The 19,019-nt window shown below is 39.3% G+C and overlaps 1 protein-coding gene and 1 long non-coding RNA gene across 2 annotated transcripts; one reads left to right on the top strand and one right to left on the bottom strand.

The window, feature by feature from the left end:
* Positions 1–3,635: 3,635 nt before the first annotated feature.
* On the top strand, positions 3,636–18,210 carry urb1 (URB1 ribosome biogenesis homolog). Its single transcript, XM_044203451.1, has 39 exons — positions 3,636–3,895; positions 4,070–4,209; positions 4,299–4,450; positions 4,558–4,687; positions 4,777–4,873; positions 4,956–5,041; positions 5,131–5,256; positions 5,359–5,489; positions 5,570–5,765; positions 5,877–6,014; positions 6,124–6,297; positions 6,390–6,522; positions 6,631–6,753; positions 6,858–6,970; positions 7,098–7,220; positions 7,872–7,988; positions 8,129–8,267; positions 8,387–8,545; positions 8,858–9,057; positions 9,152–9,370; positions 9,455–9,640; positions 9,734–10,571; positions 10,720–10,924; positions 10,997–11,183; positions 11,263–11,321; positions 11,426–11,613; positions 11,724–11,834; positions 11,915–11,978; positions 12,064–12,232; positions 12,569–12,671; positions 12,766–12,926; positions 13,021–13,132; positions 13,237–13,343; positions 13,566–13,709; positions 13,952–14,061; positions 14,192–14,398; positions 14,579–14,820; positions 15,827–16,405; positions 17,326–18,210. Exons 1-39 carry the CDS (start codon positions 3,769–3,771, stop codon positions 17,514–17,516), a joined length of 6,786 nt encoding a protein of 2,261 aa, XP_044059386.1. The 5' UTR covers positions 3,636–3,768; the 3' UTR covers positions 17,517–18,210.
* Positions 18,032–18,864, bottom strand: LOC122879408. The gene is made up of 3 exons (XR_006378703.1): positions 18,587–18,864; positions 18,414–18,510; positions 18,032–18,173 (listed from the first exon to the last, which is right to left on the bottom strand). It is a non-coding gene; the product is annotated as an uncharacterized LOC122879408 (long non-coding RNA).
* Positions 18,865–19,019: the final 155 nt, after the last annotated feature.

Consider the following 19,019-nt stretch of genomic DNA (forward strand, 5'->3'; position numbering starts at 1 on the left):
CCATTGAGGCCTAATACACACCAGTTTAGAGCATGTATCCAAGAGCATTAACACACTGGAGAGACCCCAGTGTCATTGGGGTGGACATGCCACGAGGAACAGTGCCCCAAAAGAAAGGGTGACATATTGGTCATGAACAGCTAATGGTCAATATGTTGTTGTGTACTCCCTTCATCAGGCTTCCTAGGGCTCTACAGCAATTTACAGCAGTGGCCGTGGGTAGTGGTTCACTGACCAAACTCTCTATGAAAAAATAGAGTTGTAAGATAAACTGAATTCTGCTAAATAATGTAGCCTCTGTCAGAGTATGAGGACTGTACTTACTATAAAAACAAATTCCAGCTTGCTGCGTATCAACAAAGGGTAATAAACCCATATTATCAAACTTAACTAGTCACAAAATCACTGAAATCTGATCAAAAAGTCAAGTTAAAGTCTGCAGGAATTAGAGTGAAAAAATCATGTGTACAACCTAGAAAACAGGAACATCTTATAAACATCAAGTGATTAAGATTAATTCCATGCAGCCTAAAATTAAATGAGCAAAGACCTCAGTGTCAAAAATTCAAAGACTTGTTTTCATCCAGTTTGGCTGTCAAACCAAATGATTTTACGAGTATCATGTTGTCATGTTGTAATTTTAGCTCTGCATGAATGTTTTCAGAGATTTCAGTTTCAGCATGATATTTTGCTCATCTTTCATTTCAGTTCTTTTTATATTATCTAGCACAGTTTTACATCCCTGCACCATGATTAAAGATATATTTTAATCTGTTTTGCCAGGACTCACAGGCATTCATTCACTAAACCACCATGAATCTTGAGACAAGGCAGGAGTGGGTCTAATTACTTCTGGTGTTTCCAATAAACAAAAAATAAACATTAAAAGCTTCACAACACTAGGGAGTTTGGGAGTTAATAAATGGGTTTCAATCTATTTGTACTATATGTCCCAAGAAAGAGTTAGTTCGACAGCATATTAGCAGGAGCTGTGTAATTAAATTGTGAAAACTGAAGCATGAACTCAAAATGAAGTTTTACTATGCTATGCCCTGTCATATCGCAGATAGATATGACAGAGATGTCCCAATTTAGGACCTTCACTCTAAAAATGTTTTTGGTGGTTTCTTCACCACAGGCAGCTGTGTTTTATAGCATGCACAGCAGTGAGCCGTAATCAAATCACCAGAATCCCAAGTAACATCCCAGACAATAGCCTGCAGGCCCAACCCCACAGTGGATAACTATGTCCTAACACAGTGAATGTGGAGGCTCCTCACAATGACTAAACTACCTTACAACATACAACATGTTGCACCCACCTAAAAGGGTGATTTACAGCATATCTGACTGATTGTATTTGATTATTTAAACCTCTTGAATAATCTGGACAGCTGCTGTATGCCAATCTACCTGCAAGGTAGTTTTCATTGCCAGGTTTGTGCATCACTCCAAAGTTATCAAACCAAGCAAAGGTGACCCCTGGTGGCCATGCAACTGAATTAACTAAAACAGTACATTCATTCATGAAAACACAAGCTTCATAGATTTTATGCTGCCATTCCATTTTGAGTGGAAAATGTTGTTATCTCATTCAAGTTAATTCCTCTAAATAATAATTTATATAATAATGGTTGTCTTTCTCTGCAATCACTGAAAGCAGACACATGTCATTTGGAAAAGCAGTCTTTGTGTGTTGTGTAAGCCTAATTAGACACAATGCAGCCTAATTTATGAAGATGCCAGATTTTCTAACTGAGCACTGAGTGCAATCACCAGATTCTTCTTCTTTTCTTACAATCTAATAAATAAACAATGACATACTAAAACAGACTGCAAGACTATAATCTAACTTATGTAAAGATCACCCCGACTTGACAAAATAGACTTTAAATTTTAGGAAACCTAGTCTTTTCAAATACTTTAATGAACAGCATTGGGCCCTCATAAGTTTGACATCAGCTTTGAGATTTGGTTTGGCAGTGCCTGCAAAGGTTTGTTGAAAGAACAACTGAGAAGAGGCTGCACTTTGGTTGTAAACCACATACTCTTCAAAATAAGCTACAAAGCTAAACCACAACTATGTCTACATGGTCTCAGCAAAATGGGTATTTTCCCAAAATGATGCTGTAATTCAGTGAAACTAAGACAAGGCATGTTGAAAACTGAAGTGTATAAAACAAAAACTGCACTGAGACCATAATCTGTTTCGTCAAAACTTTACAAAATGAACTACAATTTGTCATTAAATAGTTAGTAAATATGAAGGCCTAGATAAAGTTTTCACAGCTTACTACTTACAGACTTAATACTATAAATAATATGTCAGAATAAGAAAAGGGCCATTCTTAAGATCAAATGTGTAATAAATGTGTAGTTTTTCAATGCAGACTTATATTTTCCACTTTTATGCAGATGACACAGTCTTCTATGCAGTTGGCTCCTCTTCAATTCAAGCTATATCAGGATTACAATCTGTCTTTAACGTTCATTAGACATCTCTGCATAATCTGAAGCTTGTAGTGAATGCTGACAAGACAAAATAGGTTTTATTCTCAAGAACCCATTATTCCAGATTGCATCTCCCTGCCATCCATACACTTAATGGAACTGAAAATGAAATTGTCCAATCTTATAAATACCTGGGAATTGGCTGGACAGCAGTCTCACTTTTAAACAGCATGTGGCAACTGGCAAAGGAAAAAAAGATAAAAATGGATTTCTTAAATCGGAATAAAGCGTGTTTCTGTCTTGAGGACAGGGAAATGATACAGTCATCCAACATCCTTGACTATAGAGATATCTTATATTCTCTTGCTGCTTGCTCTACCTTAAAACACCTTGATGCAGTTTATCATTGTGCTTTGCGTTTCATTACAGGAGAAAAATATTGCACTTATCATGTGTACTATGAGAAAACGTAGGCTGGTTCTCACAACATGAAAATAACTACAATCTATCATTTTTATTTATAAAGGTCTCCTGCAAAATCTGCCCCCATATATCACATCTCTTCTAGAAAACTGCCCACCAAATCAGCTCTCAGGTCTGTTTAACTCTAGTTCCCCCTGGGGTGAATACTGAACTTGGGAAGACTGCCTTATGCTACTTTGCACCATATAAATTTAATGAATTACAGAGGATTGTAAAACTTCAATGTCTCATCCCACTGGTCAATTTTAATGATAATGTATGTGTTTTGCTCTTAAAAAAGGGATCATGATCTCAATGCGACTACCTGATTAAATAAAGGTTAGGCCTATATTTGTAATTTGTGAGAAGAGGTACAAGCAGGTTTACCAGGAATGATGAATTAAAGCTAAATTGAATTGTTATCAATTGAATGCACCCACCTCTTCATGCACATCTTCTTCTTCGTGAGTATAACAGCATCTGTATGTATTTTTGCCTTCTGATTTCTCAAGAGAACAGCTTTCCAGTAGGTCTTTAGGCCTATATATGAATTATAAAACAAAGCTGGTCTATGTTAACTAGGTATTAACAGCGTTATCAGTTATGCAGTAGTGATGCAGCTTTAGCTATAGAGCTATAAATTAAAGAATGGAGCAGGAACAAGTTTCCTTGGCACTAAGCAGAAGATAAAAAATGCGGAACTAAATTTCAGCAGCACACGTTTCCGATCGGATTACAATTTCGTTGGACAACTTTCTGTTTACACCGCAACGTGGGTCACTGTGACAGAACTGTTATGGCAGGGGGAGTAAAATAAACTAAAAGTCGCCAATATCTGTTTTTACGCATGTTAAAATGGGTAAAAAGCGCCACAGCGAAGACTCGGCGGAGTCAAACACTCCGGTGAAAAAAGAAAAAGTTCCGGAGTTCAATGGGACTGTATTTAAAGCCATGCTAAAGGAACCCACCACAGCCATGAAGGGTGAGTGTACATGTACAGTTTGTTACATACATTTCACAGAAGTTACATTCATTCAAAGTAGTGATTTATCCATTCAATCATTTAACGTTATCTATCCATACTCTTTTGTGCACTCAGTATTTGAGTCAGTCTACTCTTTTGCTGTGGTTAATTCTTACTTTTTATCGCCTCCAGGACTGGAGACATTCATATCAACCGCTAAGAAGCTGCCATGTTCTGACCTGTATGATGTGGTTGAGGGTTATATTAAAATCTCTATGGAGTGTGCAGAAATATTCAAATTGCTAGAGCGAGACAAGCACATAGAGAGTGAGGTAAGCTGCTACTTTTCTCAGTTGATGGGACTGATTTGCTACCTGTCTTTGGACAAGTAAAGCTCTAATCAAATCTTGCTTCTGTCCAGATGATGCTGATTTTTCAGAGCTTGGAGATGATCCTTCTAAGGACAGCCAGTGATCTGTCCCACTTCAACGTGGTTGGCAATGCTATTGTGAAAAAGACTGTTTCTAGCTACATGAAACTTCTGCAGGGATCTTTCAATTCAGAAAATCACAGGTTGGTGTAATGACCCCAGTACAAGGACTTAAAATCTCTGTCTTTGACACAGATTAAAATTTCCCTTCTGCCCATGGCCCTAATGTTGTGTTTTCTGTTGTGCGCAGGTTTGTCCGTCAGTGCCTCAGTCTCCTGTCCGCCTTGGTATCTCAGGGTCCAGAAGCTGCCAGAGAGGTCCTAAGTCACATTCACATCAATAAAGCTCTGTCTGGACTGGCAAAGAGAAAGGATAAGAAGGTGTGATGTAGTGTTTGCCTTTTCAGTTTTCAGCGTGTTGAAGATTCAGTAGATATGTATGCTTACGTTCTTCTCTGCAAATTTTCCAGGGAAGACCTGATGTCCGCGTGGCTTTTATCCAGTTTGTGCTGTCCTTTTTGGTATCTGGAGATAATGCTACAGTTGGACAAATATTAGAAATCAAAGGTAATAGTTAAATATGAATTAAAATTTACACAACATACTCTTTTCTCCACTGTGTTGATGACATCTTAATTTGGTGTGTCAGAACTTCTGCCAGAGATCCTGAGTACGGGTCTGAAGGAGGACAGGATGTCCATAGTCAATCTGATTTTGTCCACACTGAAGACTAGAGTAAGTGCTCAGCAGTTCACACTTTCCATTCAAATCAAATCAATTTATGGATTTGATCATTATATTTGTTGTTTTTTGTCTTGCCGCAGGTTGTACTAAACAAGGCCATAAGTAAAACACAGAAAGTGCGTTTTTTCACACCTGTTGTATTGGCCAACGTAGCATCTTTGTATAAATGGAATGGGATTGTGGATGCAACCACCGATGAAAACAGAGTGAGTTATTTGCTTTTTGTCTTGTGTTTGTTGAAACAAAGGCTCTGTTATCCAGATTTGCTTTTCAACCTATGGGTCTAAATTTGATTTATTTTCTTTAAGATGGTAGATGACTCAGAGCATGCTGGGATATCTGTCATCCGGGAACTTGTTCACAGTTTCCTTCTTGACCTGTGTTGCTCTCGTAAGCATGGTATCAGCTTTCATGATGCCAGCTTTGGCACAGCTGGCAGGTAAGTAATCAATGTGTCATGTTTACTCTGTACTCTTCTGGAAACTCCCCATGCTGATCATAGGATTTACTTTTTTTCAGAGCTGGCAACATTGTTTTGCTTCAGTTCTTGGTGGGGCTGAAGCAGGCCACAGAGGATGAATTGGTGGCAGAGCTGGTTGTGAATGTGTTGAAATCTAGTCCTGACATGCTGGCCAGATACTTTCAAGAGACTCAGTATTCATACACCCCCCGCCTCAAAAGTGCTTGGCAGGACAATGTCAAATTACTTAAAAAGGTAATGCTTGCAAGTATGTTTGATTTTTACGAGACTTCTTTAGTGTTTGCTCATATCTAGCTTGTCTATTTAAAAAAAAAAAAAATTATCTTCTTTGAATTCCTATGTCAGATCTACGAGGCCCAGCCAGATATTTCCACAGTCTTCCAAACTCGTGAGGTCATCCCTCTCCCTCGCCTGCTCTCCATGATTATGGTGATATCTCTTCCTCCAGTTTGTAACAAGGCCTTCTTCACACAAGGCCTCAGTGTAAGTGACTGAGCCCTTATAAAAAAAGTAATTCATCAGGGATGTAGCTGCAGTACCACAAAACACTGAAAATCTACTGTACTTTGTCATATATTCTTGTATTTGACAGCTTGCCAACACAGCAGTGCAGCTCACAACTCTGTCCATGATGAATTTCATCTTGAAAAGAGCCAATAAGAATATGGAGTACCTTTTGGATAAGTCTGAGTGGCACAACTCAGAAGTATACACTCTTGACATGATGGGGGAGTTGGTGCAGCAGTACAGGGAGACACTCAGCAAGGTAAGCTCAGGAAAGTGCTGTCTTAATATCCACAAATAGTAATGATGCACTATTAAAGAACTAATGTCTCTACTTTTCATGTTCTGTTCCAGATTTTGCCCGATATGACAAGCGTAGTTGCAAAGTGGCAGTCGCTTAGCAAGAAGGAAAAGACGGATGGTGAAGAAAAAAAGACCAAAACTGAAGGGAGTGCTGAACAGACAGATAATAAAAACAAAGTGCCTGGTAATCACATTTACAGTACATGTATCTTGTTTATTCTATTCAGTCCTCTAAAACAAAGGGGATGACCAGCAAAGACATTTGATTGACTATGGTTTTTATGTTGAGCAGTTGCTGAGACAGCTGAGGTAATCCTGCTGAAGACTCTGATTCTTCAGGTCATATGTCTTTACCAGAAAGTAGTGCCACATCTGGTTAGCCAGTGCAAATTTGACTTCAGCAAGCTCTTTAAAGGTGATGCTTTTTTTTATTCTTGAGTTCATATATAAGCTATATGTTTGGAGTATGATGCTGGTGGTTCTTCAACAAAGCCTTCAAAGTTTTTTTCACCTCTCCAGGGATTGTGTCAGAGAAAGGAATGAGGGAAGAAGTTCCCCCAGTTTTGCAGTATCATATACTGCAGTTGGCTTTAGATCTCCCTGCAAGCAAGTTCTCCTGGTTCCGCATTCAGGTGAAGAAGTTACACTATTGGCTTTATTTCACTATTTAGGCCTGTATTTTCAGTGATTGTTGTTTAGAAGGTGTTGCTTTGTAATCAGCTTTGTTTCTAATGTGTTGTATATTGCTTTTCTTCCCAGGATGTAGCAGATACAGAATCATCATCTGGAGAGAAGTCAGTACTTTACCTGCTTCTCAAGATGTTTGTCAACAACAGCAGCAGCCACCACCTGAAAACCTCCACACGGATGCTGGTTCTAAAAGTAAGGAACAGTTCTTCTTTTCCTCTGTGCATTTGCTTTCAGCCTGCACTATATGTAAGACATAGATATTTAGATATTTGAAGTAACTTCACATCTTCCATACTTATGAACCAGGCAGGCATGAGACTTGATAACTGTTTACCCATAATTTACACCACCTTAGTCCACTTGGGTAATCAAAATGTATGTGGGATATTTCTCTATACATTAGAAAGACACATAATCAATACAGTTAAATAGAAAAAAAACTCAGGTACACTTTTTGAATACATTAGCACAAGTTCATCCTCCAGTAGTTGTCAAGAGTAAAAGTACAGCTTGGAAAATATATTATTCCATCTGAGGGCACAGCATAATTTCTAGAGGATATGTTAGCAGTTCTTCAGCTACATAAGGGAACAGTTCAATCCTTAAAAAAGTAAAGTAGTTCATCCATATTACTTTAAAGAGCCTCAAGCATAATGATTCTGTGGTACAACTGCATATTTATGAAGTTAATGAAGTAAGAGCAGCATAGGGAAAAGTCTCTATGTTAATATTTAACTGCAAAAGTTTCATATAAACTTTACCAACTTTCTCCCAGCAGTATTGCTAAAACATAGTTTTAGAGATAAAGTGGCCGCTGTTTTGTATTTCCTGCCTTGTATTCAGGTGCTAAAGGACAGTGGGGTGTTTGAGTACACCTGGACTGAGCTTGAGCTCTGGCTTGACCAGCTGGCCAGAGTAGAGCGAAACCAACAAGAGGCTGTCATCCAGTTCTTGGAGAGGGTGAGCCCATACGTAACATCTTTTTTAAATCTCAACATTTCTGTCTATTATAGTTATACTGTTGGTTAGACAAACTAAGACATTTTAAATCATGACATAGTAGTTATAATTGATAATAAACTCCTGGTCTCTTACTCTAGGTGTTGGTGAAACTGGTGTGCAATTCTTACACATACACAGATAAGGTTGCCAGTCTGGTCCAGGAGGCAGCTTATCTGCAAGCTAACCTGAGTAGCCAGGAGGGCGATGCTGCCAGTACCCCAGTCTCACACATAGATGGTGATCATTTAAAGATCAAAGATTCAAAGTTAATTTCTTCCAGCCATAAACATGTCTGTGAAACTTGTTTTTTTTTTTTTTTTTTTTTTTTTCTTTTTCAATCTGACAATGTCTTCTAGATGTCTTAGACATGCTGGATGTCATTATGGAGGGTAATGAAGGTGAGATGGAGCAGTTCGGGCCATGTCTGAGTGAAGACCTCATTATCCAGACCTTCCCCTTCAGTGTGGTTGTACCTGCTGCTCTAGAGGCCCGAAACAAACTGCCAGCAGACAAGGGTAAAGCACTACTGCCTCAATTGTGACGAGTAATAAAATGATGAGAGCGGAACCACTAGTTTTTTTCAAGTTGGTAGTCGCAAAGTTGAAAATGCATACATAGACTGAAATTGTTATAGAGTTGATGCACACCTAAAAACATTTCTATTGTAGCTTGACAATTTATAATTTGCGACATCAAAAGTGCGACTAGCCTGGAATAAAGCCTGTTCTTTATGGTTAAAAAGTGGTTTCTCCGTACTGATAAATATTTCAAAACTAATTGTGTGGTATGTTGTAATGTTGATAACCATCTGTCTTTTCTTTCCTCAGAGGTGGTATATGAGTACTTGTCTGCGGTGCTTTCAGATGTGCTGCACTGTCAGAGAGATCCGCTCCCTCTCTGTCTGGCGCTGCTGCAGTACGATAAAGAGCTTGTATCCTCAGAACTCTGTGCTTCTCCTCATCACTCCATCATACACCTTCATCAGTATTACTCCAAATGGCTACCACAGCAGTGCCAGGAGGAACTGGTCAGTTTTTGGTGGAACCAAGAGATTGTTTAACTGAAAGGGTGACACACTTGTAATTTCTTTATGTAAAAAAACGGTTCCCTTTTTTTCGCAGTTCAAGTCCTCTGAATGCCATTCAAAGGGATTGTCAACCACCATTTCATTCACTGCACTGATGAAAGCTGCGTATAGCCAAGGACTGAGCACTTTGCTTGAGGACGCCTTCAGGAAGAATGTGGAAGCATCTTTAGCTTCCATGTTGATGGCTGAGATTCCAGTAGCAATCAAACAGATCTTACTCTACATAAAATCAACAGTGGAAAACCTTGGCACGGTAAGAGCACAAAACATGCTTAATACACAGAAAATTACAAAAAAAATATAAAATAGACACAACACATTATATCCTTCTGCACAGTTCTCCAAAGACATAGGAACTGCCCCTCTGAAGACTTTAATGGGAATACTCCAGGATTTGGTGACCAAACTACAAGGCTTTCAAGAGACCACAAACTCTGAGCCAGTAGCAGAGAACTCCCAAGAAGTATCAGACCTCTTCCTGGAAATCAACCAGTCGGCCACAGTAGAAGCCAATAAAGAGCAGGTTGTAAAAGTTGTTATCATGTTTAATTCTACTATTTTTTAGAATTACTGATATGGTTAATTTGGCTATAATAATATGGCACCCTCTGTTTAGATCATTCTTTCTGCACTTGGCTCCATCTTCAAGCATCCATGTTTGGAGCAGTGGTTTCTGGCTCTGGAGCTGGCTGCTTTGCCTCCTCACACTCTGAACCCAGTCAGACTAAAGCACCTGTGTGCTCAGCTGAATGATGACATTCTAGCCTTGCTGATGACCTGCACCCCCACTCTCCGTGATCTGGGTCACCTGGAGCTTATTTGTAGCTACATGGGGGCTATAGAAAAAGCTGTGCTCAAGGAACTGATGGAGAAGGGCTCCCAGGCTGCAAAGAAACAGTCCAGACCTTTCCAGGCCCTCCTGTCTCTGCACAGCTACATGGACTCCTGTAATCTGAGGGAGGTGATCTCCAAGTTGCTACTCCTTCCCCAGCGGAGCCTAATCTCCCCCAGAAGTGAGGGCACACAAGCCGAGCTTAGTGTCTATGGTCATGCAGCAGTGCAGATCCTCACAGAGTCTAAAGCTAACTCTTCCCAGGACCACAGCATCTTTCTGTCCCAGGCGCACCTCCATGGACTGGGTACCCTGCTGCTGTCCTGTTCCAGCCCTGTGCTGGAGGCCTTCTTGCTGCAGACTCTGTCTAGTGAGCCAAGCAGTGCCAAGCTCATCCACACAGATGTGCTGCTGCACTGTCTCCAGTGGCCTCTCCCAGACACTCAGGCCATCAGCTCTCTGCTGCTACAGAACTGCTCCACACACCGCCTCTGCTTTGAGGTGTGGTGCCTAGAGCCAGCAAACATGGAGAAGCTCTCTGACCAGACAGAAACATTCCTTCCAATAATCAACACCTACCTACAAGTGGCAAGTAGAGAGGATCCTGCCAGGCCCAAAGACGGTTTGTACTAAAACAACTTCTCTATTGTCTTAAAGCATACAGTACCAGGATTTATGTCTTTGTCCTTTTATGTATGTATGTATGTCTCTTTTTTCTCTCATTGCATCTTGTATATTAATTTAAAATGCTCAATTGCTGTGTTTTATAGTGCAAAAAGAAGTTTTAAAAGCCTTGAAGCAAGCCCTGCTCGCCAAATTGTCCCGATGTGTTCTGGGAAACCTGATAGAAGACTCCAGAGCCCAGCTTGCTGAAACATTAGCCAGTCTGATCAAACTCACTTCAAACATCAAGGACACCAGGGACTTGATTAACAATCTGCCCAGTGCTCTTCAAAAAGTGGACAGTTTTGAAAGGTATTAATTCATTCTTAATACTCTTAAATTATCAGTATCACAAGTTATTAGCTAACTAGTTTTTTCTTCCAGATGGCAACTAATAGATGTTATCACTGAGAAACTGGATGATTTCCCAGAAGAACAAGAAATCTGGAGGAAGTCTGTCACCACTGCTGCCTTCAAGTGTCTCATCACCGCTTACAGTTGCTCTAAAGCTCAGGCTACTTCCTCGCCAGAGCAGGAGCAGAGCATCCTGGAAAGACTGCTACGACTCCTAGTGGGTTTATTTTCCTCACACATGCTGTACATTTTTTGTTTTTACTTCATGCATTTCATAATTTATCTTCTTTACACAGACATCAGCTGAAGACATCACTGCATCTGAATGGAACAGTTTTGTCAAGAATGGACTGAAGTAAGATATTTGTATAAAAAACGTTATGCTAGATTTTTGTTCAAGAGCGTCACATCAGATTTTTTTTTGTAATCAATGACCTAAAAGACATTCTTCTACTGTAGATATCACTATAGAGATCACCACTTTCTGAAGACATTGAGAAATCTGTTGGAACTAATGTACGGTAGCAGTGAAGTCCAGAAGGATCTGATACCTTTATCCACCCTTCATATGATGACCAGCAGCCATTCTCTGTTCCTGCCCACCATGTTGGACTCTGATGAAGATCCTAGCAGGTGTCAGGCTAAAGGTATGGATTGAGTAAAATAGAATGGGAAGAAAAATTAAATTACAAACCTGAAGCCACATCCCTCGGTTGAACACAATGAACACAAACACACTATTTTGTTGTCATTTCAGAAGCGTTAGTGTCCCTACTTCTCTGTTTGGTGAAGAAATGCCCAACAGTCTGCAACATCAATCACTTCGTTGTACTTTTGGGCGCATATGGAGTCACACTGAGTACTTCAGGTAAAACAGAAAATCTAAGCATTTTTGTGTTTGTGTGTTTGTTGCCTTTCTTTCTTCTTATATCTTGTTTTGGTTTGCAGATCAGAAACTATTACTGCTTCTTCAGGAATATGAAAGAAACAATGTCAGTCTGCTGAAATTTCAGTAAGTTACATTCATACTTGTATGTTGTACATGCAACAAGTCCACTTGTTATTTGCAATCACTGAATATGTGTTTTCAACTGCAGATCCTTCTTGTGGGGCCCAGCAGCTGTGGAGCACCACAAGACCAGGAAAAGCCTGGGAGCTTCCCTGTGGAAGCAGGCGAGCTCAGACGACCTGTTGGCCCTGCTGAAAACTGACAGGATGCTCCAAACTATTGCACACTTTCCCCAGCAACGCAGAATCATCCTGCAGGTTGATATTTAATGTCATATTTACTTTACAGAACAGCATTTGAACAGAAGTTGCCTTAAAGGGTCAGTTCACCCAAATAACAAAAACATTTATTTTCTCAAATACCTCTGGTGATGTCAAGCCATGCAGAAAGTTTTTGTTTTAAGCACAGACAGGAAATTGTTTCGTATGTAAAATTTTCAATGCTTTGAGCACAAATGAAATTCCATCCACCTCCATTGTAATTGGGTGGCTGCAGAAATCTCAGATATGGATATCTAAAAGGGGATAAGTGAGAAAATATGTTCTTTTGTTATTTCGATGAACCTTTAATATCCAACTGCTTCTCTTTTATAGGGTGATAAGGAGCTGCTGTACTGTAACAATGCAGTAAAGGACCTTGGGAATTTGTATGATCCCTGTTTTCTTTTGCCTCTATTCAGCGCCATACTGCAGCCAGGTGAGTATCTTTCATTGCTGTTGTCATTTCTGTAATCAGTTAAGATTATCACTGCTTTATTACTGTTATATTTTCTCCCATTTCTATGTGACAGAGTGTGTAATTGACTGCTTCAAGTTTGTATCCAGCCACGCTCTTGGAGTAACTGTAATGGCTCTAAGTAGCTACGATCCAAAAGTGAGAGCAGCAGCGTATCATGTGCTGAGCTGCTTCTACCAACACCTGGAGGGTGCTCGATTCAGAGAAAAGAGACAGGTAAAGTGTCAGGGAGGTGGTGTGTGAGTATTTAAATATTATAGGTGTGGAAATCACCTCCAGAAACACTAATGAGCTTGTTTTTATCAAATAGCTACTGTACTTAATGGACACAGTGAAGAATGGAATCCGACAGCAGAATCAAAGACTTCCATTTGTCCTGACCACATACATCACCAAAGTGGCCCAGCAGATGCTCAAACCTGGTGTGTAACCCTGAAAACTTGCATGACGTTAGCGCCTGACCAGAGTGATATTTTAATATTGCCTGCTGCAATTACCTTTTTCCTTGTTTTTTCTGATTTTCCAGAGGACCACATGTATGTGGTATTAAACAGGTTTCTGCTGTCCCATCAGAGTTTGGACTTCAGAAGAGTACCAGAGTTCTTCAAGCTATTCTATGGCTTTGACTTGGAGGTATAGTATTATATAAACTGCTGAAAACATTGTTATTGTTTTCTTGAATTCTACCCTGAAAAAAATAAATGACTGTCCAAATAAGCTCTTCTTGTGTCAACAACATGTAACCTTCATCTGTTTGTTTTGTACAGCTCAGGCTTTTTTTTAGACTGATGTTATCTGTTTCTATGAAGGAGTGTCAGCCACAGTAGTATGACTCGCTGTCTATTTTTTCTGCAGCATAAAATGGAACGTGAGTGGATCTTGAATGTGCTGGAGGAAGGGATAAGTGATGGACACTGCTATGAATTGTGTGACCAGCAAGGCATCTTTCAGACCCTTTTAGGCTTCAGCAGCAGCCCCCTGTGTGATGAACACTTCCAGGTACACACTGTGGGAATCACAATGATACAACACATTAGCAGTGAAGTGAAGACAGATGACAGAGTCTTAAAACTCTGAAGAAATGGATAACAATTGGATAAAATTAGTGACAGTCTGAAATTAAGCATGAAAATGAACAGATTAATGAGGAGATTGATGCTCTGAAATGCACTTCATAAGGAAAACAAATAAATAGAGTTATATCTAATGAGCATGTATATTCACATGTATCTCTCTACTAGGCACAGATTATCAGGGTGTTGTGCCAGGCCACCCGTGTGACCAAAGCAGCTTATAACCTCACCAAGAGCTGTGGGCTCCTTACCTGGATAATACAGGTGGTTGAAAAAAGGTAAGCTTCTGACTAAGGTCCAGTCTTAATTTTGGCTCTTTATTTTGACAGAATCATTCATATTACTACAATAATCTCTTCAGTCAATTTTGTATTTTCTACATAAGTCTGTACTTACTATTCTCCTCAGGAATCTAGACCAGCAGCTGCTAAGTGCCATCATAGATCTACTCCATGTGCTGTGGTTTACTAACCTTGGGCAGAAGGAGAAGCAGGTGGATGGAGCCAAGACCTCCTCATCTACAGAGGAGAAACCTCAGACCTCAGTAAAGTGTCTGCCACTCCCACTAATCAGTGAATTCCTGTGTGTGGCATCAACTATCATCAGACACCTCAGGTAAAGTGCCATAACTATCAAATTTAAAATAAGTTTCGAGTCACTCTTCAGGCACTTGACCCAAAACTTGTAATGATAAGGTGTACTGCTGACAAAAGTTGAGATGTCAGCCAAAACATAATAAATGTTAACTGTCTTTTGGTCAAGGATGTCAGTGTTTGTTCGATCTTCTCCTGTCAGGTTGCGTGTGAAGGCCGCTCAGCTCAACCTGTTTCTACAGACTCTTTGCTCTGTACTGAAGCATCGTGGGACAGCTCTCAATGTAAACAAACAGGCTGACTGGCTAACACTCCACCCACAGCCTATCTCTTGTACCGAAGCCCTCGCTCTGCTTCTCTGCTGGGCCACCCTGTCCCGCAACACAGCACTACTTACCCAAATACAAGCCTTGTCTGAAAAGCACAATGTGAAAGAATTGCTGGGTGAGTGCCATTAAGTGTAACGTTCAACAAATTCAGATCATACAGAGAAGCTTGTACAAATGTTGCCATGGTTGCCTTTCTGCCAAAGGGGTGGACAAAATACTGTAACACGTAATGGAGAAGGAGATAATGACTATTATTAGCACTGCTGCAGTGGTGGGTCATAATGGATTGAATGCTAATTGTCAGAAGTCTTGCAGTAAGCCTTTTGATATGAGTTTTCAAAACAAAAGGAGACAATGAAGAAAAAGAGGCCAAATTGATCTGTGCAGGAGTGTTGCTTAGAAAACCTCCAAAATGATAACATTTGTCAAAGTTAGATAAAAGGCATCATCAAAGAGAAATATCCGTCACAAGTTGAAACTCACCAACATGAACATGACAGACTTGTACTATGTATAGGTATTGACGTATACTACTGATCATCATTAAAACCTAATATGACCCACCTTGTGGCAGTGTTTGCAGTTGAGGTTTTTCACAAGTTATTGTGTCTACACTATTTCTCAAACAGGGCTTTTGTGTATCTTTGATTACATAACTGCTAAATTTGTAGATACTGGAGAATGGAAAACAATTTTTCTAATAAATCATATTTTTTGTGACTGATTTGTAGCCAAACAGTCTTGGTTCACAATTAATTCCATTCTGTTTAAATTCTGTTCTGTTGATCCTATGAGGCATCTGAGCATTTAAAAATAAAAAACATAGAGCCAAAAAAGCAGACATTAACTCCCACAGTTTTTGATTAATATTTGATATTAGGCTTTCAGAGCCTACAATGAAGCCAAGCCCGACCCTGTGTTCTCTTCTCTAGGGAAATGAATAGAAATGAGGCTTAAAAAGTATCACGTTGTTACATGTGATGGCATTACATGCTGGACTCATCATAGTTTTTCCATTACAAACAGTGGAGAATTAAGATATTTGTTCTGTTTCACAGTATCTAAATCATTCCTTGTATCTTTAATGGCATAAACATAGTTTTGTTCATCTTCCTCCTCAGGGATGGGGAAGGATAAGACCAGAGTTAAAGGCTCCTTTTCCAAAGCCTGCACAAAAAAAGAGAACCTGGCAGAGGATGCTGAGACTGAGAAACAAGAAGAGAGTCTCCTGGCAGAGTGTAAATTTTACCTTAGCAGTATTTTTGTTCACTGGAAGCCTGTGTTTCCCCTCTCTGAACCCCAGACGGCTCCGTCAAGACACAAACTGGATCCCAGTCGATTGGCCGGTGATACAGCGCACCTGCTCACCAAGTGGTCCCTGAGGTGCTTGGTGGAGGACTCGTATGATGAAAACAGAACAAAACAATTCTTGCACTGGGTCGAAAAGGCTGTGATAAAGCACAGGGAAAGTGTGGATGTTGTGTTACTTGATCCTGGCTTGAAAGCGGACCTCCTTCGACTCTACCATCAGGTCTTTGAAGCTCAGTGTCACTCCAGCATTTCAGCAAGAGTGGAAACCTTCCAGCTGTTTACCAACATTATGGTATCCTTACTAGAGACCCAAGGCCACCTTCCAGAGATGCATCAGGCAGTCATCTCTGCCTGCCTGCCAGAAGCCACACATGATCAGTCTAGAAGTGGTAAGAGCCTGCCACCTTTTTTCATAGACTCTGTCTGTGACTTCTAGTGTGCACAATACTATATACAATACAAACAATACTATATTAATACTGTGACAATACTGTAACAATAATGTACCTCACTTAAAAACTCACTTTCCCATACTACTAAAAGATCTCTGTTGTATTGACACACTGAAGTCACAGAGATTTTTAGAACTTGACTGGGATGCAATCAAGTGGTAAATGTTAAGTCGTAAATATTTAAGGTTCCTCAAAAACTTTTAATGAAATTTGGTGAAAAGTTGGGCTATGCACCAATGAACAAGTAATTATTTTTGATGTGGAACTGGATCCAGGATTTTCTACATTGCAAGATAAGACATTTTTTAACATTTTTCCTTATTGAATGAAAGAAATCTGTTATATGTGTCCCATGACTCTTTATCACTGTGTATTTTGATCCAGATGCTGATAGATTTTTTTCTTTTATTAAAAAACATTTACTTCGTCCAATTCAGCAGTGGTCCACAAAAGTGGATAAAGACATTAAGTTTTGCAACATTTATTGCTATTCCCTTCAAATACCAAATGTTTATACAAAACAATGCAATCAGTCGTTTTGCTTAAACATGGTACTAGAAATCAGTTTAATTATATAGCACTATATGTGCCACATTTGCAATAAGCGTGGAGTAGAAACTTGATTTTGACATGCTCTCAGGCATGTAAGAGTCAAAGAAGATATGCCTACTTGATAAGGATAATTTAGAGATGTTTTAATGGTCTTACATTATTGAACGTATATGACACATTTATTTTTTCTCTGTCAGTATGTGGAAAGCCAGATAATGACATCCTGTGGGAGTGTCCTTCAAGAAGATGACTCAGTTGTCATAAGTTGTTGTAAATAAATTAAGCCTCTTTTTTCTCCTTTCTAGAAGCAGGGCTGTTTCTGTTGTCACTGTACATCCATGAGTTGTGGAGTGGAGCCACATCAGCAGAGCTGTTCCTGTCTCATGTCAGTTTGGTGACCAGAGCCAAGTGTAAGAGACTGAAAGCATCCAAATCATCACTGACTCAAACAGCCATCCGAGCCATCTGTAATGACATCATCACCATGAAGTGTTAGATATGACATCTGAACACTACTGTGTTCTTTGAACTTAATTAAAAGAATACTTGTAGTCTTTCATTTTGCTGAAGATATTTTGTAAAATCCTGTTATAAAATGTTGATTTACAAATCTGTTACAAATTTGTGAATGGTTTATTTTTTTTTACATTTGGTTCCTGCATGACCTAATTTTAAAACTGTGTGTATGTGAAAATGTTGGGTTTTAAATCCCAAAGGGGGTTGTGGACTAAAAAAAAGCAATTGGATTCAATGCAGTAGAGCTGCTTTCTTGATGAAGAATATACCTGTGCTCTCTTTGTACTGTAACATCTAGGGCAGAGTTCACATTTACACACTGCTAAAGCACAGGATAATAGTTACATAACATTTTGTTTAATGTAGCCTTGTACTTTGTAGGTATTCAGTGAAATGGAAAGAAAGCAGAATCATTGGCTACTCTTTCTTACACACTGTCTGAAAACCTCTAATCTCAAATTTCTCTATTTCCCCAACGTACTTTCCACAGCTGTGTTTTCATCATTCAGATTTTGAATTTGTGTCCATCACCTCAATTTTTAACATTTTTGTTCACATCCATAAAAATTGCTCTCATTCAGCCTCAGGTCAAGCAGTTGATGTTCTGTGACCTTCTTTGATTGTGGATCTGTGACTCCTGCAATAAAAATAAGAAGAACATTTTAAAAGTTAAAGTAGAGCTTTGTGGCTTTAGCCTAATTTAGTACATGCATATATGTATATGCAAGTGTATATACAGTATATATACTATATATATATATATACTGTATATATATATGTGTGTGTGTGTGTATGTATGTATATTTCACTGTTTCTGTTAGTAAACCTACTTCCCTCTACCTCCGTTCAAGGCAGTGAGATTATGTATCACACTTACCTTGCCAAGTTTCCACTGCAAGACATTAGATTCAAACTGAGAAAGAGGAATCCCACAAAAGCAGCCAGAATTATCCAAAATATTATAACAATTGAGTCTGAAAGGGAAGATGAAAATTGCTGTTATCCACATGTAGCACAAGACGACAAATTCTATAAAGCATAAAGACTTACATTTATTATATTTCAGCTTGCTCTCATCCACAATCACGTCAAAATAATCATAATAGTATTCCCATTCATAGGGAACAGCGCCAGTTGAGTTCTCCATTACAGCCATCATCTCATTTCGGGAGAGAAGTAATGCTGTCTCATCCCAAAAAGTTAGTAGAGAAAAATGATGAAAAACAAAATCGCTGTTGTTTCTAACATCTGTAGAAAGTTGGTCTTGTCTATTTCAGCAAGTTTAGAGAAAAATCCCTCCAATCCTCAGCCACATGTATGTTTGTCTGCTCGACTCCGCTTGTTTTTCCTGTTGTCAGTTCTGACTGTAGATTTCAGCAGATGCATGCGGTGTGCATGTTTGGCCACAGGAGAGTGATAGAGCCATTCAACAAACTGAAATAGAATTGGGTATGGTAACATGACCAATGAAACTACCTAATGC

This window comes from Siniperca chuatsi, linkage group LG7, assembly GCF_020085105.1.
Source record: "Siniperca chuatsi isolate FFG_IHB_CAS linkage group LG7, ASM2008510v1, whole genome shotgun sequence".
In the NCBI taxonomy this organism is placed as follows: Eukaryota; Metazoa; Chordata; class Actinopteri; order Centrarchiformes; family Sinipercidae; genus Siniperca; species Siniperca chuatsi.

Coding starts and splice junctions, on each gene's coding strand:
- urb1 (XM_044203451.1), top strand. CDS start 3,769: ATGGGTAAAAAGCGCCACAGCGAAGACTCGGCGGAGTCAAACACTCCG. Junction 3,896..4,069: donor ACCCACCACAGCCATGAAGG/GTGAGTGTACAT, acceptor TATCGCCTCCAG/GACTGGAGACATTCATATCA. Junction 6,523..6,630: donor TAATAAAAACAAAGTGCCTG/GTAATCACATTT, acceptor TATGTTGAGCAG/TTGCTGAGACAGCTGAGGTA.